Source organism: Tympanuchus pallidicinctus, unplaced genomic scaffold (assembly GCF_026119805.1).
Source record: "Tympanuchus pallidicinctus isolate F22 unplaced genomic scaffold, pur_lepc_1.0 scaffold1, whole genome shotgun sequence".
NCBI lineage: Eukaryota > Metazoa > Chordata > Aves > Galliformes > Phasianidae > Tympanuchus > Tympanuchus pallidicinctus.
The window spans coordinates 106,455,151-106,479,577 of record NW_026294618.1 but is presented as its reverse complement, the minus strand read 5'-3'; the positions used below and the strand labels follow the sequence as shown (position 1 = coordinate 106,479,577).

Sequence of the window (24,427 nt, the reverse complement as noted above, 5' to 3'; positions counted from 1 at the left end):
TAAGTCTATTTGAAACTCATCCAAATTCAGCCTCCAAAGTTCTGTATGCTCTGTATTGTTTTCTGAGATTCTTGTCTTCGTTATTTGAGTATGTGGAGGTGGTAAGCTTTTAGCTCCATATTAGCAGCGTAAGTTAAAATGATAGATCATGTGCTTAGCAAAGTAGTGATGTCAGGTGCAGGCAGCAAGTGAGAAGATGAGCTTGAAGTTCCCAGCTTTTGGCTTTTGCACTGTTTGGTGCTATGGGTGCTAATTCTAATAGCTGTGATTGCCATGATGCCTCGTTTTTAACTTGCTTGTAAGTGACTGTGCAGAAAACTCATGTGTACAGTAGCACTTTCAGTTCTAAGATTTTATATTTGGAAACACTTTCAGAACTGTTCTGTGTCCTCAAAGATCAATTAAGAAAAAGTAAAAATTACAAATTCTGCATTTACAATGTTTGATGTTTTTGACAGATGAAATCTGGGAGTGAAGAGAATCTTTTAGATGAAGTAATGAGAAGTTTATCAGAGTCATCTGAGCTGACAGGGAAGGAAAAGCTAAGAAAGGCATCTGCTGGTTGTGGAATTGTGAGGTCACTGAGCGTAAAAAATCCAGTTGATTTCTCAGATGGACGATCCATTAAACCAGAACAACTCGTAAGGCCCAGCCTTCGTAAAACAGAAGATGCCTATTTCACTAGCTCCCCAATAAAATTTACATCGGGCACTCAAGGGAAGGCCAAATCAGTGAAAGAAAAGATGCAAACATCTGCATCACAGCGACAATCAAGGGATTGCAATCCTTACGCTACCTTACCTCGTGCGAGCAGTGTGATTTCTACAGCAGAAGGAACTACTCGAAGGACAAGCATTCATGACTTTTTGTCTAAGGACGTTAGGCAGCCTGTTTCTAGTGATCCAGCAACATCCACCGCTGACAGAAGTGCTCCAGCAACATCTAGTGAGTACTCAGCACACCACTTATCCTCTCATTTTTTTCACTGTGTGGCTTACAGAGTAGATTGTGTTCCACAAAGCAATGCAACTAATACAGTTAAAGCACGTAATTTAGGATGCAACTCTGATGTGCCTAAGACTTCAAGGATGGAAAGGTCAAATTTTTGTGAGAAAACTTTCTTAAGCACAAATATGGTTAATGATAAAGTCAATCTATCTGGTAGTGAGAACACAGGATCTTTTACTGTGGTGCAGCCATTTTTATCCCTTAACACTGAATTAGTTAGTAATATAAGTGGATTGCCTCCACGGTCTGCATCAAAAGCTGATCAGGCAAACCTGTCAGTGTTTGTACCAAAAAATCAGGAACAGCCTTTTACCAATCAGAAATCTGCTCATAGGGACCCACAGCCAGCACTAAGTAGTGAATTTGTTCCTACCAGCTGTGTGAACACCAGTGAGGCAGAGTCCCTGCTTCTTGTTTCTGAGGATAATAAAACTGTGTGGTATGAGTATGGTTGTGTGTGATAAGCAAAGTGCATTATTAAATATATAATTATGTAGGACACATAGGTGCTCTGCTGAATGTCCACTGGCCTTAGAGAGAATTTCACTACAATGAAAAAGCAACTTCATTTAGATCTGTGGGTTGTTTTTTCTTTTTTTTCCTGAGAGCAGTGGCATACAGTTGTGTACTCAAGCATGTGTTCGAATGTAAAATTGTAACCTCATCCAAGTTTGCATGAAACATTAATTGCACTGTATATATTTTGCATGCTTTATAAAATCTTTATAATGCAAGCTCTATTTTTATTTGTTGTCCATTATAAATATTTTGTTTTTTATCTGTACGTAACTGAACGCATGTTAAAGCAATTGCATGCTGCACTGCCAGGAATGGCACAGTGAACTACAGCACTGTCAGTACAAAGTCTGTGCCTTTCAGTTCTGCTTGTGCTTCCAGTTTGTCAGTAACATGTTGACTCTGTGTTTGGAGTACAAATACGTTTTTCCTTGTTTTTTTTTTAAAAAGAAATACCAATGAGAAGAAGCTTTTAGAGAGATCTCAGTTCCTTACCGCCTCCTGTGTGTCACTCTGCACAAGAAACAAAACTTATAATCCAGTAACTCAGTGACTGTCCTGCACAAAGATATGATTCACATTTCATATTAATGTTTAAATATTTTAGTAAGGAATTAGAATTACCATTCACAATTCTAAACCTCAAATGATGATTCTTTATTAAGAGGTAACAATGGAACAACATGCAGCACTTGCAATGAAAAAATGAGCCTTTCCACCTCTTCCCATTCATATATGTTGTCTTTCCACATCTGGTGTGCAAATGTGGTGCAGGACAGGATGCTGTTTCTCTAGCGATCAAATAACACTGATCTCAGAACCCATGTGTTGTACAGTAATAAACTTGTATTGATTATGGTGGAAATTCATTTTTTCTTCTTAATGTAAGTAACACTCATGTAATAGAAAGCAAGATGTGTCACAGAGCACCAAAAAACTGTTAAATATTAGTGCTGCAGAAGGCAAGTAATTCAGAACTTGCTTACAAATTTAAGTGTCTAACTCATTAAGTTCCTGACAACCAGCTAAACAGTAAGGTTGAAAAGTGATGTCTTAATAAACCATGGTTTCAAGCAACTTCTTGAAACTTTGTAATGATAAATATATGTAAAATATATAAAAAATATACAGTCGTATATATGCATAAAATAATGAATAACCTATTCTGATTTTTCCAATCAAATTTATTTTGTCAGCGGTTTTGTGCCAGTCATGGTGCTGCTGTGGGAGCTGGACTTAAATTCCTCAGTGTTTTAAGTCAGGAGGAGTAGAAGTGATGCAGAAATACAGTTCCTTCAGAGAAAGCAGCAGACATCCCATGTATTGGTCTCTAAAGTCTCCATTTAATACGTGAGAATTGTTAATAAAATGTGGAGGTAGCTCTTCTACAGACTCACAGGGGTTGGAAGGGACCTCTGGAGATGCCCCAGTCAAAGCTCCTGCTAAAGCAGGCTCCCTACAGCACGCTGCAGGAAAATGTCCACGCAGGTTTTGATTATCTCCAGGGAAGGACACAGTGCCACCTCTCAGGTCAGCCTGTTCCAGTGCTCTCTTACCATCAAAGTACAGAATTTCTTTCTCGTGTTCAGGCAGAACTTCCTGTGTTCCAGGTTGTGCCTTGTTCCCCTTGTTCTGTCACTGGGCACCACCAGAAGAGCCTGGCCTCATCCTCCTGACACCTGCCCTTCCCATGTTTGTCAGTGTTGATAAGATCCTCTCTTAGCCTTATCTCCAGACAGAGCACTCCTCGGTCTCTCACCCTTTCCTCATAAGGGAGAGATGCTTCAGGCCCCTGATGATTTTTGTGGCCTTCTGCTGGAATCTCTGCAGATTTGTCTTTTTTAAACTGGGGAGTCCAGAAGTGGACACAGTATTCTAAATGTGGCTTCACCAGGGCAGAGTAGAGGGGGAAGATCACGTCCCTTGACCAGTGCTCTTTGTAATGCACCCAGGGTCCCCTTGGCCTTCTTGGCCAACCTGCTGTCCACCAGGACGCCCAGGTCCTTCTGTGCAGTGCTCCTTTCCAGCAGGCCATCCCCTAACCTGTATGTATATCTAACCTGTAGGATGTGTGTGGTTATTCCTCCCTGGATGTAGGACATTTGCCCTTGTTGACCCTCAGGTTCCTGTTCTCTTGCCTGTCCAGGTCTTGCTGAATGACAGCACAGCCTTCTGGTGCCACTGATCAGCTTCCCCTCAGCTTCAGATCATCAGCAGTCTTGCTGAGAGTGGACTGTCCCTTCATCCAGGTTGTTGATGAAGATACTGAATAAGACCAGACCCAGTACTGACCCCTGGGGAATACCACTAGCTACTCCCTTTGACCAGACTCTGGGCTGCTGATCACAGCCCTCCTCTCATCTACCTAGCTGGTCATGACAAGGGCTACCAGATTGATCAAGCATGATTTCCCCTTCCTAAACCCGTGTTGGCTATTCCTGATAACCTTTCTTTCTTCCACTTTTTTGGAGGTGAAATTCAGAATAAGTTGTTCCATCACTTCCCAGGGACAGAAGTGATGCTGTCTGGCTTGTAGCTTTGCGTGACCTCCTTGCCCTTTTTGAAGACTGGGGTGACACTGGCTTTCCTCCAGTCTTCACCTCTCCTGTTCTCCATGACCTTCCATAGGTGATAGAGTAGTTTGCAAACCACTTCTGCCAGCTCCCTTTGCACACGTGAGGGCATCCAGACCCGGAGGAAAAGGAGTAGGGGGATAAATGTGTTTGTTAAAGACATTCTGTGGAGCAGACAATTGTTCCAAAAAATAAAGCAGCCCCCTTTTACCATGCTTGCAGGCATCTGATGATTTTTTCACTTAACTGTTGTTCACAGTGTGCTGTGCTAATCATTACTGTGTTTCCCCTTCAAACTGTTTCACCTTTTAAAACAGAAATAACAACAACACAACCTAAAATCTGAAGAAGAATCCTAATTTCATTCCCATCTTAGTCTTCACTCTTAGACATTGTGTTCTGATCTTAAGTCTCGTCGTTCATTTCTGTTAATTCAGAGCTGTGTTTGAATTAGCTTTGAGAACAGTGTTATCTGAAGCGACGTGCATAGTATATGCTGGGAGTTATTTGAGGAATTAGAGAAAATCTTTGTAGCGTTGCCAGTACTTTGTGTGAACTCATTCTGTGTCTCCATTATCTGTTCTTCTTAACTGATTGCAAGGTTGTGCCTCTTAGCAAAGCTTTGTTATGATCAGAACAAGGTTGGTAGCTAGAGGCAGTATCTTCTGTTTAGATCCAGTTGTCACTGTTTGAGAAATTGGTAAGGTTTCAGACGTGCTGTTAGCTCTTGTGTGGAAGCCTTACCTTGTGAGACTGTCACAACAGTGAAAAATAGCAGTACTGTCTCCAGATGCATGCTTGTTATGAAACGTACCTGCACAAGCACTAGTCCCCAGTTGTAATGAGTGATTGTAATGAGGGAAGCCAGTCTAAAGAGAAATTCTAAAGGTTCTTCCCCCGTGGAGTGCAGTTAAAGCTTGCTTTCAGTGGAACAAAAGAAGCATTTTTCCAGCCGCTGCCCGTGGGGCATTTCAGTTTGCACTGCTTGGTTTATTCCCACAGCGCTAAACTTTCACATACAAAACCAGTCTGATAGTGAGTGTTTATACCTGATAGGTAATGCTTTGTGGCCTGTGTTTTGCATTATTCCGAAGAGGAGGGAGCAGCACTGAAACAGCTGCTTTCACTAAGACAAAAGGCTTCAGAGCAGCTGAAGTTGGCTGGTGTCTGTATCCTTACAGACAAGGAGTTCTGACAAATGTTGTCCTACCCAAGCTAGGGTTTGCATTCTTCCGTAACCTTGTAATGAATTAAATCTCAGTTCTGAAGATGATGGTTACTGTGCTCCTGTTCTTGCTCCACTGGGCTCACTGCAGCAGGAAGAGCATGCTCCTGGGCGTTTTGCAATGTCTCTGGAAAAAATATGTAATAAAAGTTGTTAGTTTATGAAAGGAAACGAATGTTCATATGTATAAAAGGAACTGCTATGTAACTTAGTATAACTTTTCATAAACACTTCTTGGTCCTTACATGCTAGCAGTACGTGTGTCATGGATGTCAGTGTTGCTTTGTGCTCCAGGAGTAGAAGGAGCTGTGAGATTGGTTACAGATGCAGTCCTTACTGCTCCTTGGCCATCGGGGTGGCTGACTGTCAAACACACAGTGCACTTGCTCGTTTCCTGTCCCTGCTGCCTTTAAAATAGGATGGTAGAACTCTGCATGGTCATTATAGACTCTAAGAGGTGGCTGCCAGCCAAAAAAGGGGTGGTTGTTCAGGTTCGATGATTTGCTTGCCATTCAGCGTTTGCTCGATGCTTTGCTTTGAGAGAATAGCAAACTAAGATACTGCATTTTGCACGTTCAAGCTGTTGCATGCAAAGATAATTTCCTGCTTAGCAGGATTAAATGTGAACGTTTCTGTAAATGTGTACCAGGCTGAAGAAAAAACAAAAAGGAAAAGATGAGTGAAGTTCTCGATGAGGTTGTCAGCCTATATAAAGGATGATATTGTTTTCTCATCATACAGGCAGAGTTACAGGTTTAGTTTATGTAAAAGTTGATTAAAAAGATTGTGGCTTTGAAAACTGTACCTTATCATTCTGAATGCTAAGATGAACTGTCACTGAGTAGGCGCTTTGTGAGTTTCTTCTGTCCTTCTCCTCTGTTCTCTCCAAAAACTCAAAATGTTTTTATATCCTTTTGCTCTACTAATAAGTAGAATGTATGTATGCATGAGGGTTTTTTCTTGTCCTGATCAATGTGATGAATAATATGAAATGCTTTTCTCTGCAGATGTGGAAGCTATCCCAGAAAGCAGAAATTCAAAATGCAGGTCTAGGGAGCAACAAAGCTCCTAAATCTATTACCCACTACATGAGATGTGGGCCAAGTGGTGAGTTTTCTGCCCAAAATGTAAATGAGATTAATTTCATTTACAACAAACTAACAGCATTACGTGTAAGAACAAGCGCACAGCATTAACCAGATGTAAATACTGCTTGCTTAACTGGCTTTATCTTGCTTGTTAGTTAAGCCAGAACATGTTGTTTTAGTGCAGTTATTTTGCCTGTGGAAGTAGGGGACTGCATCCCACTGAGCCTTTCTTTTGCCTGTAAAAATGCCATTTATTTTTAGTTTTCAAATTTCTCTTGAAGGAGAAAGTACAGCGAAGGCAAACGAAGCACTAATACTGAAGTCAGTTCTTAGAAAGGGACAGGTAAATCTAAAAGAGCAGTTAAAACAATTTTGTTTTGCCGAGTTTTCCATCATATAAGAAAACGGCCTTTTGGTAAAGCTTGTCTTTGGCATTCTGTCCTCCTTTTGATGTGCTCAGAACATCCTTGATGCGTGCTGTTAGTGCTGTTAGTGCTGTTAGTGACTTAACTCTGTATTTTATACTTCTGCGCTTAAGCTTTTCTTACGTTCTTTTCTCTTTCTACCTTTCTGCCTTTCAACACAGAGAGAAAAGTGTCCTTCAGTGTCTCAATATGAAGCCTTTATTTCTGAAGTAAACAAGACAGCAACTGTAGGAATCATTAATAAATATTAAGGGAATTTTTTACGTTCTTCGTGACTAGAGCAGGCAAGAAATAAAAACCTACCTACCTTCCTTCCTTCCTTGAATCAAGGAGCTCTACTGGAGTCTGCTGCCGAAAATTTGTAGATGGTCTTAGGAATTATTGCACATTGCACTGTTAAGATCTACTGAATAAAGGACAGTTCTCATCTCCCTAAGGACCAAGAATTGTAAGGTCTCAAGAATTACTCCAGGAAAAAAAAAAAAGCAAACAACTTCTTTCTGCTTCTGTTTATGAAATTAGCCACTGATTTGCTTAAGCTTCTGCTAATACTTAGCCAAAAAAGCCCAACCCATAACTTGCAGTTTATATTTACTTCTGTAAATTTAAAATAAATGCTGTAGTATTTTGTTGAAAGCGACTGTATATACAGACACAAAGACCTCTCAGCTTACTGGCACTTCCCTGCCTTATCTGTTAGCATAATCTGCATGGAATGGCTCTTATAAGGTTTATGCTGATTTCTTTTTGTTGCATACTGCGGGAAACAATTGTTTACATACATGAAAACATTTGATAACTAACAAATGTGGGGGCTCATGGGGTAATCGTATGATATAGGAAATGTTTGTGTTCTTCACATTCCCGAGTTGTTCTGCATATCTGTGTTCGGATGTTTTTGACAGGAAATTGTCAGGTATGATTTCTCTGTAACTTTTATTTCAGCGTAAGGCTGTGTTCAACAAATGGCACTTCCAGGAGAGGGTTGTCCTGCCATGTTTGTGTACTGACTGATTTCTTCTTTCATTGTTTGTCTTCTGACTTGAGTTGATTGCAGCTTAGGTGGTTTCTTGATGGCAAAAAAGAAAAAGAAAAAACGAAAAAAAGGGAAATAACATGTGTGCATTTCACAATCAATTCCCCTTTAAGGTTATCTTGTATTAGTAAGATACATTTTGTTGGTTACTGACTTACATTAAAGTCAACAAGTGTAATTGGTACATTCAGTGGTTGTCTCGGAAGCATTTGCAGTGAGCTCAAAGGAAGTGTACCTGAACTTAGAAGCAGATTTAACATTACTGTAATCCTTTTTTATTTCTAAACAGTAGGCACATTCATGTTTCTGTTCTCAAGGGTTAAATTAGCTGTGTAACCTCATGCCTGATCTTCCAGTGCAGCTCTCTGTTCACGTAAAGTAAGCACGGCTCAGTCCTGGAGCTGCAGTGCTTGTGAAAGGATCACGCTGCTGCTCACCGCCGTACGGCCACTGCAGCTCCTTTCACTTCCTCTTTTTTCTTGAGGCGTACAGGTTTTGCCATGTATGAAGCCTCAAGCTTTCAGGGACAATGGGAACAGATTCATCTTCCACCTGAGAGAGAACGCAGTTCCACGGATTTAAAACGTACTGGCAAGTTGTTTCTTATTTTACAGAAACTTTGTCAAAAAGGAGAAGAGAAAAAGGAAGTTCAGTAAGTTTAGAGTTGGAAATTTTCTCCTTTTATTTTCCTGAAATTGACTTCCTTCTGAAATTCTTCTTTATGATGGAGTGTGTTACAAGATCTCCATCAGAGTCTGGCAACATAAATACCTTGTTCAGCCTGAGTGTTTTTCCACAGAGAACTTACAGGGTTTTTTTTCCACTTGAATGAAACTAGGACAAACTTTGCAGCTCTACACCTTAGAGGAGTTTGATTTTTTTCCTCTGATGCTGTTTCTGGTATTTAAATTCATTAGCTGAATTTCAGCATGAACTCATACAAGTGTCTCATTCCGGTCCCCTTATTCTCAGTGCCAAGATTTCCATTGCTGCCTGCAGAGTGTTGCCATTGTTCAGTGATTCCAGGAGTGACCTGAAGCCCAGAGCGTTCCTGACATCCAGTTCCACAACATTTTTTGCAGGCAGTCTGAGGTCAGTTGCACGTGGAATAACTTCCCGTGCTGTAATTGATAGCACAGTCTTTTAGGGAAGGATTCGGGGTGCTCCAGGCTGCAGCGACAGCTTCCAGGTGTCACAGGCCGTACTGCAGGCACTGCTGTGTCCCTGTGTGCAGTCAGAGCTCAGGTGTTACCGAGGTTCTTCCTCAATACAAAGTGAGCCAGAGAGGAGACCCCTGGTGTGCTCTCAGAGAAAATTATTAAGCAATAAAAACTTGATGTCAGGCCAGCTTTCTCTGCCATTCCTGTGCTGCAGTAGAGGCATAGCCATAGGGACCGAAGGAAAACTTGCCTTACAGAGTTTCTTAGCCATAGCTGTTAGGAAAGATAATTGAAATAAGTAAATACTAGGAAACTAATTCTCCATTTTGCTACTCTCAGGTTTGTTTCAGGGCCTGAGCATTGGTGCGTTCTCCCAGTACCTCTCCTTGACAGCAGAGGACTGATGCGCTTGAAACTTTTAAACCTAACCGGTTCATAGTGTCACTGTTTCTAGAACTCAGTGTGTCTTGAATTAACCCATGGTGCCAAGCACTGCTTGTATTGCAGCATCTGTGCAGCTGTGTGTGCTCTGGCGTGCCGCATTCTCGAAGACCTGGGAATATTGCCATGGCTGACGTGTGGCACCCAGCCAGGCACATGCAGCCTTTTGCCCTCACTACACGTGGCTGTGTCATTCCTTCATGGGCGCTCCCTGACTTCTCATTTTTGGGCTCTTTTCATTAAGCTCATTAAGTTGTCCAGAATTTCCCATCACGGCCGGGGTGCTGAGTCACAAATGTGAGAGTTACCACATAACACGTAGGGAAGGTGAAAAGCCTTTGTCCAAAAACCTCGGTGAATTTTCCTTGTTTGGGAGCATCAGTGGGGACGTGGCAGCTGAATTCATCCCACTAGTGCAGGTCAGGGCTGTGTGCCAAAGTGCTGGCTGGTGGCCCTGCACCATTCTTGGCAGGCTTTGAGCTGCTGGGCCAGCATCAGGACAGAGACCACAGGGGGATTTGGTTTGTATTCACACACCAAAGCAGCACGCACCAGGAATACATTTTCATTGAGATCAGATCCTAATACTCCCAGTGCTTACTGTGTGAAGACATTTCAGAGCAGAAGAGCAGTCAGGAAGCGCTCTGTACTCTGATGCCTTTCCTTTCCAGACTGGTATAACACCTCTGTAAGGCACCTCATCTTTCCATACCACTACAAACCAAACTATCGATGTAATTCGGGGGCCACCTCCCCTTCTCTGAAACACAGCCTCCCAGGGCGCAGCACAGCGGCTGTGCAGCCCACAAGAAGAGCACATCACTGTTAGCAGCAAGAGTTGAGTTGCCAAATGTGTCACTGTTAGTTCAAGCTTACAGAGTTTGTTTTAATACCGTACAGTGTAGAATTTCCATTGGCTTTGCTGATAGTCTGCTGTTCTTTAGCAACATTCCCAACTTTGTCCAAGACATGGTGCAGCCTCATTGGAGCTCACGGATGATTCTTAGAGGTAGATGATAACGTATTTGTAAATAATGCTTTGATATTAATAAAACTGCCTTAAAGGAATGTACCTAGGTGTGAAACAAAACTTAAAAAGCTCTTATTTAAAACTGTAATTTCCTTTACATATTGATTTTTTTTTTTTAATGTTTGCCATTGTATACATTTATTAATGATGTTATTAAAATACCGAACCAAATAATTTTTATCCTTATTTTGTGTATATATATTGATACACACATGTTCTGGAAACTGATGTTACTGGAAGGATATTGGTGTTCAGTGGTGGTTGTGCTCGGTTGGTGATGCGTTCAGTATTTCTTCTGAAAGGAAACCTATAAAACTGTAGCAGAAATGTTCTGGGCGCTGCGTAGTTTGTTCCGTGCTGTTAATTTGTAAAGACTCGTGTAGCTTTTAATATCCCTTATTTTAATATTATTTTTAAGACACTAATTTCATAGTAAATACGTTAAGAATTCCTGGCGGGTTTGCCAAACGCAGGATTTGGAGCTTTGATTTTGCTTGCTGGTTATTTCTGCTGAAACAAGACTCAGAAGCTCTTCTAATAGTGAAGATAGTTTAATTTTTAGGCTTGCAGATCTTCAGACTTGTGAGAAGTGTAGGAATCTGCTATTGTGCACATCTTTGCAACTTATTATCTTTCACATGTAAAGCTTTTTGGTTTAAAAAACTTGACCAGCTAAATTTATTGCTTTTTACTCCCCCTTTTGGAAGTGATAATTCACGAGTGCCACAAGGAATAAAGGGAAGGGAGAGTGGCAGTCAGAGGGCACAACAAATTTCACTTTTAAAGGTGCAGAAGGCTGTGTTGTATCTGCCTGTGTTAGAAGCGCATTTGTCAACCTGGAGTTCATTGATCAGCTCACTTAAAAAAATAAAATTGGGGGGAAATAAACTCTGATGGTGTTCTCAGCTCCCAGAGCTGTCTTGGCCATATCTCGTGAAACTGAGTCAGTTTCCTTGTGTTTTTAAAATGTCCCCTCTGTCGTTGTTAGTAGTGCATCCTGTAGCAAGATGCTGTAGCAAATGCTAATCAGTACCACAAGTCCTTCTGTGGTTTTCTTCACTCTTCCTTTTTTTCCTCTTCTGTTTCCACGTGTGCTCGTCCTGCTGCTTGCCTTTGGGCGTTTTTCTCACACCACAGCCATCTTCATCAGGCAGTATTTAAAAGCCCTTTTACCTCTCATCTCCAAATGTTGTTCCTGGCTCTGGGTACTTGTGACCAGTTTGGTTGCTGGACTTCATGGACTTTCTGCTTAAGAAAGCGTTGGAAAGGGGTTTTACTCATTTAGAAAGGAGAGAGGAGAAGTAATTTCATTAGGAATTCAATGTTGAGAACATGTCGGTCTGGTTCCTGTGATAGCATATACTTTTCTGTACTAAATATATCACCTATCCTAAGCCAAATCAGACTCCCCACAGCTTTTTGAACATCTGGACATTTGTGTGTTCGGTTCCCCATCTCCCAAAGGGAGAAACTCAAGTCTGTCCGCTGTTACGCCCTTCTTTCCACTTACATGGCACTGGTTACAAGGGTACAGTGGAATAGGGAACGTGCTCACCCTCCACAGGTTGATGAGCCAGAAGAAATTGTGCACAGAAGCTAATCCTGTGCCAGGTGGTATTTTCTTTCCTCCCAGGAATCAGCAGGAGATGCCACACCCCTGCAGGAAGCTGCGTTATTCCTTACAGCTCTTGTCCTGGCTATTTGCACTGCTCCCTGTCTGCTCTCGGTTCTCCTTCATGCTCTGCCACTTTTGTGGAGGCACGCTGTCCTAATGGGCTTAACACAGAAGGCTGAATGATTAGTTCCCAAAGGGAGGAGACTGTGAAATGAAAATGCAGCTAAAAATGTAGACAATCAAGTACAATTTCTGTAGTGCACCTAATTTTCTATTTTCTAGATGAAAATTAAGAAAGAAAAGCAACAGAGCAGGAGAGAAATGGGTACAGGTGAGAAAAAAAAAAATCCAGACACTTCTGTACTGCGTGTTGATAGTTTAGACCTTTTAAGTTAATTTGTTATTACTAAATTATGTTTAGACCTTCAAGCCCAGTACCACACACAGTTCTACTTCATGCATTTTATTATTTATATACTGCCTTTTCATCCTGCTGGATGCTGGCAGGTTTTTGCAAACAGCTCAAGAATATTCTGCTGAATTCTCAATAACCTGAGCATAGTATTTTTTCCACTGAGTGTTACAGTGTACAAAAGAGCAGGTCTGTTTTTCCAAGCTGTATTTATCACGAGGCTCCCACCGGTTTTACGCTATAAAATCAATGCCGAGCCACGCAAGCCTATTTAACATCTTCATCAAAATGTACAACGATTGGATCGTGACCCGTCCATTTCACAAACTTCAGGAAGTCCTCGGGGCTTAAGCCCATGGTGGCACAGTTTGTCATTGGATGAAAATACACCTTTTCGTGGCCGCCCTCCAGCAAGCCGGCGTCCAGCACAAGCTTCACATCTCCGTGGTCGCAGAACAGAGCCAGCGGTGTGGCACAGCCTTGGCCCACCTGTAGCTTCTCCAGCATGGCTTTCTCATCGGCGAATCTGAGGTTTCCACTTCCCAGGCCAAGTTTTTTTGCCAGGTGGTTTAAATCCACCTGCCTGTCGTGCAGGACGGTCACCAGCCAGAACCCTTTCTTCTTTTTGTCTTTAAGGAAAAGGTTTTTACTGTGCCCTCCTTTCATGTGTCGGACGTGGGCCATCATTTCCTCAACAGTGAACACCTGGAAAACACAGTAAGCGGAGCGTGAGGCTGCGCCCCGCGGGACGCCCGTTGCGTGCTGGCAGCTGTCCGTATTTAAACACTTAGAAAATACCCAGTGCGATGCTCAGCCTCAAAACCGTACCCTTTAATGAAGAAATTTTAACACGAATAAAATGACGTGCTGCTCGCCTCTCTCAGTCACTCTGTACGTGCAGCGGGTGGGGTGGAAGGGACCCCAAAGCCCCGCCCGTGCCGAGGGCTGCCCGTCCCCCGCCTCACGCAGCCCACAGCCCATCCGCGGCCACGGGCACGGCGTTGGGCAGCACTGCCGGAGCCTCGACGCGGGGCCCCACCTCCGGGTGTTCCGCGGTGGTGGCGGCGATGCCCAAATCCCGCAGTCTCTGCTCCAGCGCCTCCCGCAGCCCCGGCGCCGCCGCCATCGCCGTCCCTCACACCACCCTCACTCTCTCGCCCGCCAGGCGCGGACAAGCGCTAAGGCGCGACGTGGCGCCGCCGCCGTGAGACGAAGCCCCGCCCCATACTGTGATTGGCCGAGAACCCTGAGGACGCTGCGCCTGCGCGGCGAGTCCTGTCACTCGGCGCATGCGCAGAGCGGCTCGGCTGGCGTCAGGCGCGGGGCGGGAGTGGGCGGCCGCCGCGTTCCTCAGAGGTGGCGGGGCTGGCGCTCGGTGGTGCTGCTTGGGGCAGCTCGGCGTTCTCACGGCTCCCGCCTGCGGGGTGAGACGGTTCCTGAGTTCTTGAAGGAACCGCAGGCGTTGAGAGACGACTGAGAGCCGTGAGCTCGCCGGGGGCTGCCTGGGGGATGGTGCGGAGCCGCTGTGAGGGGAGATAGCCGAGGTACTGAGGGGGGCTGCGGGGCAGGTGGGTGCCCGGATAGCAGATTGAGTGGGAAGAGCGGTTAAATAGGAGAATTACACGGGATGGTTAGCGAAACGGATGGATAAAACGACGCGGGGTGTCTGACAGAGGCATCTGGGTGTCAGCTGCCAGGCCTCTGCATTGGGCCCGCACCGCGTCCTTGTCTCTGAGCTGGGGAGGAGTGGTTCAGGGGGTGGGCCGTTTGGCAGAGGAAGAATTGATTGGATGGGGTTAAACGTTAGGAGGAAATTTTACTCAGAAGGGGCGGAGGCCCTGGCAGTGCTGCCCAGAGCTGTGGTGCCCCATGCCTGGAGGTGCCCAAGGCCAGGTTGGATGGGCCCTGGGCAACTGGTGCGGGACAGCCAGCCCATGGCAGGGGTTGGAACTCAGTGATCCCTTCTAACCCAAGACATTCTATGATTCTATAATCTTAGAAAGTTACAGGCTTAGCCTTGAAAGATGTCACTGTGTGCATAGGACAGCACTATTACCACAATGGGGCTGCAGTCCTGCAGCAGTGGTATGGCTCTTGGAGGTGGCACTTTGCAGATTGCTTTTACTGACGGGGAGAGTTAGGTTGCAGCAAGGAAACTGTTAATGCAGCATAAATGTCCTTTGTTTTTAGGTCATGTCACCTGGGGTCGTGATTTTAGTAGTTCATATTAAAGATCAGTAGGGATGGATGGAAGGCTTCTAAGTTGTGATGATATTAATAAATCCAAGTTTGAAACAGGATAGTGAGAGAGCTGGAAAGTAAAGCCAAAAATGAACAGTGTTACGAAGTAGTTCAGCTTTGTCAGTATCAAAAAGCCAGCCTTGTAGCATTTGCGGTCACACAGAATCACAGACTCACCAAGGTTGGAAAAGACCTACAAGACCATCCAGTCCAACCATCCACCTATCACCAATAGTTCTCTTTGAACCAAAGAGTTTGAGGGACACCTCAACACGAACCCAAACATTCCTACGGTCGGACTTAATCTTGAAGGTCTTTTCCAAACCGAGCGATTCTATGATTGTATGATTGTGATGTTTGTGTGTTTTGTTCCTATGAGTGCTATCCTGGCAGAGAGCAGCTTTCATTGTGTCCTCTTGCACTTTCAGTGAGGAAATGAATCGAAGGCTGATACTGAAGTTTGAAAATCTGATCCATTTCCGTGGTGCTTGCAGACAGTTGCACACTCTTCCCTGCAGGGGAGTTTGCAGAGCACAATGGAAGCCTGTACAGTCATCTGCGTGTCCCACGCGTTCCGTTCATCCATATCCACAGTGCTGGCAGAGAGACAAGTTGGTCAGAGTTGCCTCGTCACCATGCAGATATCTAGCTACTAAGGAGGTAATTCACAAAACCCAGTAATCTCTGGTTTTATGTGGAATTTCAAAGTGCAAGAAATCAATCTGGGCATTTAATAACAAAAAACAAGGATGCTTTATTAAGGAATATACAGGAACTATTCTAATTTTATTTTATTTTTTTTACAAAATGTACTTATTTAAGGCTGTATCGTGACTCATTCTCAAATATTGACATGAAGTACTTTTACCAGCAGCATCATGAATCTTTCAAAGGCGGGAGAAAATGATTTGTTTTCCTTCTTTTGGACGATTGAAATTTAAAAACGACTGAAGGCAGTGTGGATACACATGTGAAGTGTTCAGTAGGATGTTTAAGTCTTTCATTTATCTTAGTGTTGTAGACAGAAGGACTGTTTGCAGCGTGCAGCTTGAGACCACTGTCTTTTTAATGTTGTTTTTATTACTTCTTAGTTTATGCCAGCTGTGTGTTCCTATGTACATGTCTAATTCCATGTAGGAGAAGAAAAAGGACAGAAGGAAATTACCGATGACCAAAGGGGAAGTGGAGATAAGGCAGCAGATGACTGTTGAGGAACTTGCAAGAGCAATGGGTAAAGACATAGGTGAGAGCCTCTCTGTTGTTCAGGATGCATTTCACTGTGGTGTGTCCATCACTCGTACCACCTTCATGAATGGTGAATTCAAAGGTATTCTAAGATGGTGTCCGTGGTTATCAGTCCATCACTTTCCAACGTAGGCCCGTACCAAATCACTTGTTTCATCAAATTTATTTAACCAGAGAGGAGGAAGGTGTTGGTAGGCATGATGTCAGGCTGAAGAGGAAAAAATGCCAGGCCATCCAAACTGTCAAGGAGGACATTTCAGTGTAAAGAAGCTGGAACTCTGTTCTCCAGCAGATGGGCTTCAGCTCTGGGTAGGCTGCTCTCTGGTTGTGCTCCCAGAGGGCTGAATATTGTGGGAAGAGAAACATTGCATCCTGCTTTGTTGAAGATGGATCCCTGTGAGTTCAGAGTTCAGGGCTAAGGAGAGAAGGAGCAGAAGAGCATCTGCGTGCAGTCCAGCCCTTAGATCCCTGCCAGGGAGCAGGAACTTTGATTTAGGAGCAATCTGTGTTCCATTAAAACAGTCATTTGACTAACTGGTGTCAAGGGTGGCTTAAGAACTTGCCCACGACACTTTCCTCTTCAGGTGGTTCCCTAAAGCTGGATTGCAGAAATAGGCTTGTTTCTTTTAACCCCATGAACCATTGCTGGCTGTGGCTCAGTTTAATCATTTTTCAAGGATGTTCTAAGGAGTTATTAACGTGCTTTGACCATTGACATTTGAAATAATTACACACCTTTATAATTGCAATTTCTAATCTATTTTATCCAGTTCAATACTTTTCTGCAAACTTCCCTCTCAGAAACAGAGAACCAAGAGTCTGTCGCATCTCTCTGTGTGTTTCAGAGAGATTTGTGATGATGCTGAAGTCCACGTGTAACTTCTTGATTATTGCAGTATGCTCTGTATATCCACTACCAGAGAGAGTGGCATATGAGCACATTTATCAGATTTCCTTCTTCCTTATATCACGTGAGGCCGTCACTTTCCATAGACTTTGCAGATAGAAGTTATTCCCTGATGGATCTGCCTCAAGCAAGAATGCTTTGTGAGTGAAACTTGTTGGTACAATCTGAGCTGCTCACAGACAAACCATCTTTGTGTGTTTCAGTCCCACGTGCTTTTTTATGGGATTATTAAATGTCTTTCTCTTTGTTTCAGATCATATTTATGAAGCCCTGCTGTACTCAGATATTGACGTCAATTCCCTGGAACCAGATTCCATTTTATATGAAGACTCTATCAAGCTGATTGTTAAAAAATCAGGAATGAAGTATAAGTCAGCAAAACTGAGAGAGGAAAAAGAAAGAGAAAACAAAGATGCAGTGAAACGGTGAACTGTGAACCATTCCTCCTTGTTCTTTTCAGCCTGTTTGCTTCTCCAAGGGTTGTTTGTGCACTGTGTTTTCTTCCAGCAGTGTGTAGATGGTACCTGATGTGGTCATAGTCAGGAAGTATGCACTATAGATAGTGCCACAGGTATTACCTGTGACACTGATGCTCAGATTGATTAGTTTTAGGTGTTTTTCTAAGTGGTCCTCTGAAGTAAAGCCAACTCTTCTTCAGCGTTCTGAATTGCTGCACTAATTGATGCAGCAGGAAGATGGAATGCTAGGAGGGCAAACTGTGATGTAGCTCGGATTTGTGGTTATGGTGGGGAGAAGCTAGGCTTACCTCTGCAGTGCTGGCACATGGCACTGGGTTAGGCACAGGGGGGTGGCTGGTGAACTGACCTGATGTTTATGAAACATCTTTTGTCTTGCTTGCAGACCTCCTGCAGACCCGGCGTTCTTAACTCCGCGGCCCCCCGTTGTTACTATAATGGGCCACGTTGATCATGGGAAAACAACTTTACTTGACAGCCTGCGGAAAACTCAGGTGGCAGCCATGGAAGCAGGAGGCATCACGCAGCACATTGGTGCTTTTCTTGGTATGATCCAAGTGTACCTGTGTGTGTGTGTGTGTGTGTGTGTGTACAATGACTTATCTTACGTCGCGGGCTGACTCGCTGACAGGTCGCTGGGGAAATATTGCAGCATACCCAGTTTATATGCAAGCAGTGAAAAAGGAAAGCATAACTTGTAACTAGAATAGAATAGTTCAGTTGGAAGAGACCTCAAGAGATCCAACTGCTGGCTACTTCTGGGCTAGCCAGAAGTCAAAGCATGTTACTGAGGTCATCATCCAGGTGCCTCTTGAGCACTGAGACATCTGGGTCATCAGCCTTTTGTCTTAGGAGCTTACCCAGTGCTTGACCACCCTCACAATGAGGACGTTTATCCTAACACCCAGTCTGGACTCTGGCACAGCTTTGTGTCGTTCCTGTGCTTCCTGTTGTTGGTTAGCAGTGAGAAGAGACCCTTCTTCCCTCTCTGTTTGTTCTGCTCAGGAAATTATAGAGAACGACCAGATTACACAGTGATCTGCTTTTCTCTCAGCTAGACAAATCCATGTAACTGTGTGGATGAAACTTTGAAGTGAATTATGTGTCCAGTTGAAATTAGACTGTTTTGGATTATGAAAGATTCCAAGGTGTCTTTTTTTTCTCCTCTAAGAAGAAAAAGCACTCTTGACCTCCATGCCAACAGCCACCTGTCTGCCTAAAATGTCTTTTATTTTTTCCCCCTGTAAGTCCTCAAATGAGTAGTGCATAATTTACGAAAGGTCAAAGAAAGCTATGTGAAATGCTAATTATAAAATATATCATTTATTCACAGTGCATCTGCCTTCTGGGGAAAAGATCACTTTCCTTGATACTCCTGGGCATGCAGCTTTCTCAGCCATGCGAGCGAGAGGTGCATATGTGACTGACATCATCATCCTGGTTGTAGCAGCTGAGGATGGAGTGATGCAGCAAACTATAGAGTCCATTGAACATGCTAAAAATGCAGGAGGTACCGTGTTCAACTTGTTAATGTTACATTTGTAAATGAGTGGCAAGCCACGGAGTTAATATACAAGGTGTAATGTTGCTGTGCAGCTCAGTACCGAGCACTTTGCACACCTTTATTCACCTCTCAAAGGAAACTGCCTGAATTTAGAGCCATAATGCTTGTGAAGAAACTGCCCTCGTCCTGCTGCCTTCTCCATGGGGAAGGTGTCTAAAAATATGCTGAATGTTACACTAACAACTAAAGATATTGAAATATTTGTTTCAGGATTTGCAGATTTGCCAGAAAAACATGTGTAGTTTGTAGGTAGCTTTGTTTTTTTTCTTTTTTTCCCTCTCTTTACTACTGTGGTTCCTCCAAGCCCCTGCTTAAGATAGCTCAGTTGCCTTTGGTTTCCTAAAGTTGCCTAGGGAGTAGATACCAAGTGAGCTGATTTGTTCTGAGTAGTCACAACCTGTTCTAACTTCCTATTGTAATTGTGCTGGTAGCAGTGAGTTTTTGTTAGCTTAATGATGGGTTTGTTCTCTCATTTTAGTTCCTCTCATCCTCGCCATTAACAAGTGTGACAAACCTGAAGCTGATCCTGAAAGAGTGAAGAAGGAATTGCTGGCTCACGATGTGGTCTGTGAGGAGTTTGGAGGTGATGTTCAGGCTGTAAATATTTCTGCACTCAAGGTAAAGTTTTGATCAAACAACCACTGATGGATGTCTAACACGTGCATCCATACACTTGTTTGACAGTTGGAAGATGAATGCTTGTCTTTCTGGTATCAGACACGTTACCATGAGCTGTTGCCTCTTCTCAGCATCATTTTGAACCTCAGATCTTCAGCGATCACCGTTGATTCATTTTTCCTTGGGCAAACTGTGCTTACTAATGTGCCTTGCAGAATGGAGCAGCAGCCCGAGCAGCCTGCCACGTTGTTTACTTTGCTGCCATCTGTGCTGTTGGTGCTGTGTTGTCACAAGTTCTGAACTGAATGGCAGATCGTAGTGCTGATTTCGACTTTGGATCCTTTTAATTTGTGCATTACCTTACTTCTATTTTGTTTTGTCCCATACAGGGTGACAACCTGACAGTTTTGGCAGAAGCAACCGTTGCTTTGGCTGAGATGTTAGAACTGAAGGCAGATTACTCAGGTCTGGTAGAGGGGACCATCGTTGAGTCTCGCAAAGACAAAGGGAAAGGGTAAGTTATCTGTGTTCTTTGCAACTTCAATGAGGAACTTTGTAACAGTGCATCAATACTGTGTAGGTGGTCCTTACCTCAAATTTTAGGTTTAAAGTTGTACTTAAAAAAAACAAAAACAAAACAAACAAACAAAAAAACCACATAAAACTGTAGCTAATGAAATCATAATTCTACAGCATCGTGTACAGAAAAGGCATTCCTAAAGTGCTTGAGACAAATCGTTGTATTACTAAAATGAAATCCTGTAAGTTCAGGAAATATTTTCAAAAAACACATCTGTTCTAGCATTTCAGCATCACTGAGGAGTAGAGCTGGCAGTGTTCATAGTTATAATGTCACGAATATGGCACAATCTGTAAAAAAAGGTCTGACATTTTGCTCTTTGAACTGCTGTAGTCCTTTTGCATGTTCTCTTTTAGGAAGGTGTGCTCTCCCCTCTTTAAAAATAAACTGAAGGCTGAGAAGTTGGGTTGGCTTTTGTTTGGTGGTTTTTGTTGGGTTTTTTTTGAGTGAGGAGGAGCAGGGATTCACTTCATGCAAAGTTACTGAAAGATTGAAGATGTCAAATCTTGTGTTAATCTGCAGAAATGAGGAGTGCAGCCCGGCTTTGGTTATCATTACAAGTCACTTTAAATTTTTCTTAGCTTGCTCATAGAAGGTGTCACACCAATGTTCTGCCTGTGGTCGATCACCAAAACATTTCTTTATGCTGACTTACCTGTGATAACCCTGGCTACTTTAGTTCATGGAGAGTGACTTGAATTTGGTCTGTTCTTTTTTTCCCCCTCTGCTTTCCGCTAGTCCAGTTACCACAGCCATCATCCAAAGAGGAACTCTGAGGAAAGGCTGTGTTCTGGTTGCAGGGAAGACCTGGGCAAAAGTGCGTTTCATGTTCGATGAGAATGGCAAAGCTGTGGATGCAGCCTCTCCCAGCATCCCAGTGGAAATCATGGGCTGGAAGGAAGTTCCTTCAGCAGGAGATGAAATCCTTGAAGTGGAATCGGAGGTACAGAAAGAACTGTGTAATGGGAAAGTCATACTGCAGAAAGATGAGAAGGAAGGACATAAGGGTTTTCTTTGTATGTAGGATATACATATTCAGAAAATACATACATCTTCTAAACACCCAGCATAAACTGGTGAAAGATGGGCATTAAGGCCTGAGTCGGGCTGTTTCAGAGTTAACCTGGGATATGTTTTAGTGTCTCTGCTTTCAGAAAGGCTGTTTTCTCTTTTATGTGACCATGATGTGGCTTTACCTGGAGAACAATCCAGTGCTGAACAGTATCTGTGTTGTAATTTTATGAGCTGGTTTAAGAGAAGAAACAAAAGGATAAAATGGGGTTAAGGGGGAGATTTTCAGTGCAGTGGTTTGAAAGGCAATGTTTTTATTTTTTTCGTGCCCAGCAAAGGGCACATGAAGTTGTGGCCTGGAGAACATATGTTGAACAACAAGAGAAGATGAAAAAGGACGGAGAAGTTATTGAAGCAAAGCAAAAGGAACACAGAATGGAATATGAGAAGAAGCTACAGAATTTAGCCCATTTGACCTGGAGACAGAGAAAGGCAGCCCTGTACAAGGCCAGCAAGCATCTCATGCCCTTAAAACCGAAAGAGAGAGCAGAAACGGACGAAAATGTGCTGTCCATAATCATTAAAGGTGCTCTCCTGTTCTGTTTACTACTGCATTGGTTCTGTGCTTCTCAGATGCTCAGTCTGCAGCATAGTTCTGAAGCATTAGCAAAACTTCAGTTACCAGAAGTTTGATCAGTTTAAAACTGAACAGAGTATTGAACATCCATCAGTAAGGAAAGCAGGTCAGTGGAAGTGCTGTGGGTGCACATGCATGTGTGTGTAAGCAGGCTGTTTGAGCAGCAGTACTGCATTAGCAGACCAGAGGAAAAGAACAGCTACATATTAGTTGGTTTGACCACCTGTACAGTACTGTGTGTGCATTAAAAGTAACAGCTGAGAAACTGCACAAACTTGACCTGAACAGTAGGTGTGGAGCTTCTGGCCCTATTATATTTATTCCACTTTTGTAATGAAGAGGCTTTTCAGATGTGCTTTAAAGTACTGCAAGAAATGCATGAAGAGAGTACTAAGTAGAAGATGTGGGTTATTTTGCACAGTGTAGAGTTGCCTTAATTCTCCAGTATCACACTGTTTATACGAGGTCAGCAGCGCTGCCATTTACACACACAGGTGATGTGGATGGATCTGTGGAAGCTATTCTGAATGTTCTGGACAGCTACGATGCAGATGATGAGTGTAAATTGGATGTCATTCATTTTGGAATGGGAGATATCAGTGAGACTGATCTAAGCCTTGCTGAAACATTTAATGGTGAGTGTATGTTTAAAGATAAATTTACAGTTAACAGTTTAGTTTCTGCTACCAGTCTGACATTGAGGAGGTGGCAAATGCTTTCGCTGACTTTAAGAAGTCATTCTTGGTGATCAGTTGCTGATTGTTATGTTTGACAGGTGTTGTTTATGGATTCAGCGTGAAAGCAAATGAAACTATCAAAAAGATGGCTGCTAAAAAGGGAGTAAAAATTAAACTTCACAACATCATCTACAAACTTATTGAGGATTTGAAAGATGAGCTGAGTAGCAGACTACCCCCATCCGTGGTGGAAAACACAATAGGTGAGTTTTCACTGAGTGTTCAATTACATTTTTGCAGCCTCACATCTATTCTCAGATAAAATGTTCCTGCTGTTATCAGATATTTAATACTTCTCTATAGCTGCTTTCCTGTTTGGTAAAGAGCTTTGGTAAGTGGAATAGTGTAACTTGGTTTTACTTAATTTTCTTTTTTAATTTTATTTTTTTTTAAGGGGAAGCTTCTGTTCTTGACATCTTCTCTGTAACAGTAGGAAAAAACAAAGTTCCAGTAGCTGGGTGCAGAGTACAGAAAGGGCAGCTGGACAAGAAGATGAAATTTAAGTTGATCCGTAAAGGGAATGTTATTTGGAAAGGTAAGCAGGATGGCCCTGCCCACAAGTACTGGGTCCTGTGAAATTAGTGTAAAAGGTGTGTAAGTTGTAGTTGTCAGATGTGCTATTCAGAATGGAATTATTGCAAGTACAGAAAAGTAGTGGTTGTCATACCTGTTCCAAGCCACCATGCCTGATAGAAAATCAGCAGCAGCCCAGATTCACCCACTAAAAAGCTCTGATGCCTGACTTCCATTAGCTGCACGTGCTCATCATCCCTAGGATTTCTTGCTTTCATTTTCTAGCTACACCTAAAATCTTAACAAGGTAAGACAGGGAACGCCAAGCATCTCCATGCTCTGATGCTGTTAGTGAACTCTGCCTCTCCTTTTCTCTCTAGGATCTTTATCATCACTGAAACATCATAAAGATGATGTCCAGGTAATAAAAACAGGTATGGATTGTGGATTAAGTTTGGACAAGCATATGGAATTCAATATTGGAGATGAAATCATCTGTTATGAAGAAAAAGAAATTCAACAGACAACTTCCTGGAATCCAGGGTTTTAAAACAGGGTTGGATACCTAACAGTAAAGGTGGTGTCCTGTTCCTGCCTTGAACTCTTTAACATTAAATGAACTTAGTTATGGAAAAAACTGTGTCCCTGTACCTGCTGCTTCTGTATTGTTCCACTCTCAAACCTCATCAAACCAGTCAGCTTATGTCCTTGGAACACAAGATTACACTAATGACGAGCACTTCATGTTTGTGAAACAAGGTACAGCTATTTCTGATGCTTGTCTCTAGCTTTCTGAGCAGTCTGGTACTGTACCATTTTTCAGAACACTGTCAGCTTTGTGAGGTCTGCCCTCTGCCTAGCACAGAAATGTGACTTCAATTTTTTTCTATGTCCTGATTTTCCTGGTCAGAACTGCAGTAGTACCATCTGTCTTCTCATTTCCTATTTAACAGGCCACTTACTTAGAAGTTTTTTCTCATCTGTCACCACTACCCCATCTTTCTAAAATGCAAACTCACTCTGCCCCTACAAAACCAATTCCGGGACTAATTTACTCACATTTTGCAGATGCTATGAAAAACAGGTCAAAAATCACTGTCAGAGCTGACCAGAAATGAGGAAAGAATATTTTGGTAAGCTTAGGAGTGTTTCCAAAATATGCATTTCATACACTGAATCTTAAGTAGTACACAGATGAACCACACAAGTAGAGGTGGACAGGACTTTGGCCACTGAGGCCTGCAGGATTTCATCTCATTTTTTTGGGGAGACTTACCTTAAAAAGGCATAGAATAAAATTTAAATTAAAAAAAACCAGCATTCTGCTCTTTTAAGAGCTGGTATTTTCACACAGATATATTCCATGCAG

At 42.9% G+C, this 24,427-nt stretch overlaps 3 protein-coding genes across 18 annotated transcripts in view; 2 read left to right on the top strand and 1 right to left on the bottom strand.

Moving 5' to 3' along the window:
* CCDC88A (coiled-coil domain containing 88A) overlaps positions 1-10,829 on the top strand; it is a 73,916-nt gene extending 63,087 nt beyond the window's left edge. For 12 of the 15 annotated variants that reach the window (XM_052676541.1, XM_052676527.1, XM_052676530.1 and 9 more), the window contains one exon: positions 459-1,742. In XM_052676541.1, coding sequence (XP_052532501.1) covers positions 459-1,469 — 1,011 coding nt within the window. In that variant the 3' untranslated portion in view covers positions 1,470-1,742. Of the gene's footprint in view, positions 1-458; positions 1,743-6,329; positions 6,430-6,996 lie in introns of those variants that run through there. The other 3 variants (XM_052676581.1, XM_052676574.1, XM_052676568.1) reach the window with 1 other exon arrangement.
* Positions 10,830-12,564: 1,735 nt separating this feature from the next.
* On the bottom strand, positions 12,565-13,744 carry LOC128077442 (prolyl-tRNA synthetase associated domain-containing protein 1-like). The gene is made up of 2 exons (XM_052676595.1): positions 13,569-13,744; positions 12,565-13,234 (listed from the first exon to the last, which is right to left on the bottom strand). The coding sequence occupies exons 1-2, from the start codon at positions 13,653-13,655 to the stop codon at positions 12,797-12,799; spliced, it is 525 nt and encodes a 174-aa protein (XP_052532555.1). The 5' UTR covers positions 13,656-13,744; the 3' UTR covers positions 12,565-12,796.
* Positions 13,745-13,838: 94 nt separating this feature from the next.
* MTIF2 (mitochondrial translational initiation factor 2) lies at positions 13,839-23,695 on the top strand. 2 transcript variants are annotated; one of them, XM_052683113.1, is made up of 14 exons: positions 13,839-14,073; positions 15,199-15,430; positions 15,908-16,013; positions 17,176-17,347; positions 17,784-17,944; positions 18,732-18,908; positions 19,441-19,580; positions 19,970-20,094; positions 20,899-21,103; positions 21,505-21,757; positions 22,303-22,443; positions 22,584-22,748; positions 22,940-23,080; positions 23,439-23,695. In XM_052683113.1, exons 2-14 carry the CDS (start codon positions 15,206-15,208, stop codon positions 23,606-23,608), a joined length of 2,181 nt encoding a protein of 726 aa, XP_052539073.1. In that variant the 5' UTR covers positions 13,839-14,073; positions 15,199-15,205; the 3' UTR covers positions 23,609-23,695. The 2 variants fall into 2 exon arrangements, with proteins under 2 accessions (XP_052539073.1, XP_052539082.1); XM_052683122.1 differs by lacking the exon at positions 13,839-14,073 and having other exon boundaries at positions 15,321-15,430; positions 15,862-16,013.
* The last annotated feature ends 732 nt before the right edge of the window (positions 23,696-24,427 follow it).

What these genes read in the sequence shown, in the direction of transcription:
- LOC128077442 (XM_052676595.1), bottom strand. Translation starts at nt 13,655, where the DNA reads ATGGCGGCGGCGCCGGGGCTGCGGGAGGCGCTGGAGCAGAGACTGCGG. An exon ending in CCACCGCGGAACACCCGGAG is followed by an intron (nt 13,235 to 13,568) that starts GTGGGGCCCCGC and finishes TGTGTTTTCCAG; the next exon opens with GTGTTCACTGTTGAGGAAAT.
- MTIF2 (XM_052683113.1), top strand. Translation starts at nt 15,206, where the DNA reads ATGAATCGAAGGCTGATACTGAAGTTTGAAAATCTGATCCATTTCCGT. An exon ending in GATATCTAGCTACTAAGGAG is followed by an intron (nt 15,431 to 15,907) that starts GTAATTCACAAA and finishes AATTCCATGTAG; the next exon opens with GAGAAGAAAAAGGACAGAAG. An exon ending in CGTGGTGGAAAACACAATAG is followed by an intron (nt 22,749 to 22,939) that starts GTGAGTTTTCAC and finishes TTTTTTTTTAAG; the next exon opens with GGGAAGCTTCTGTTCTTGAC.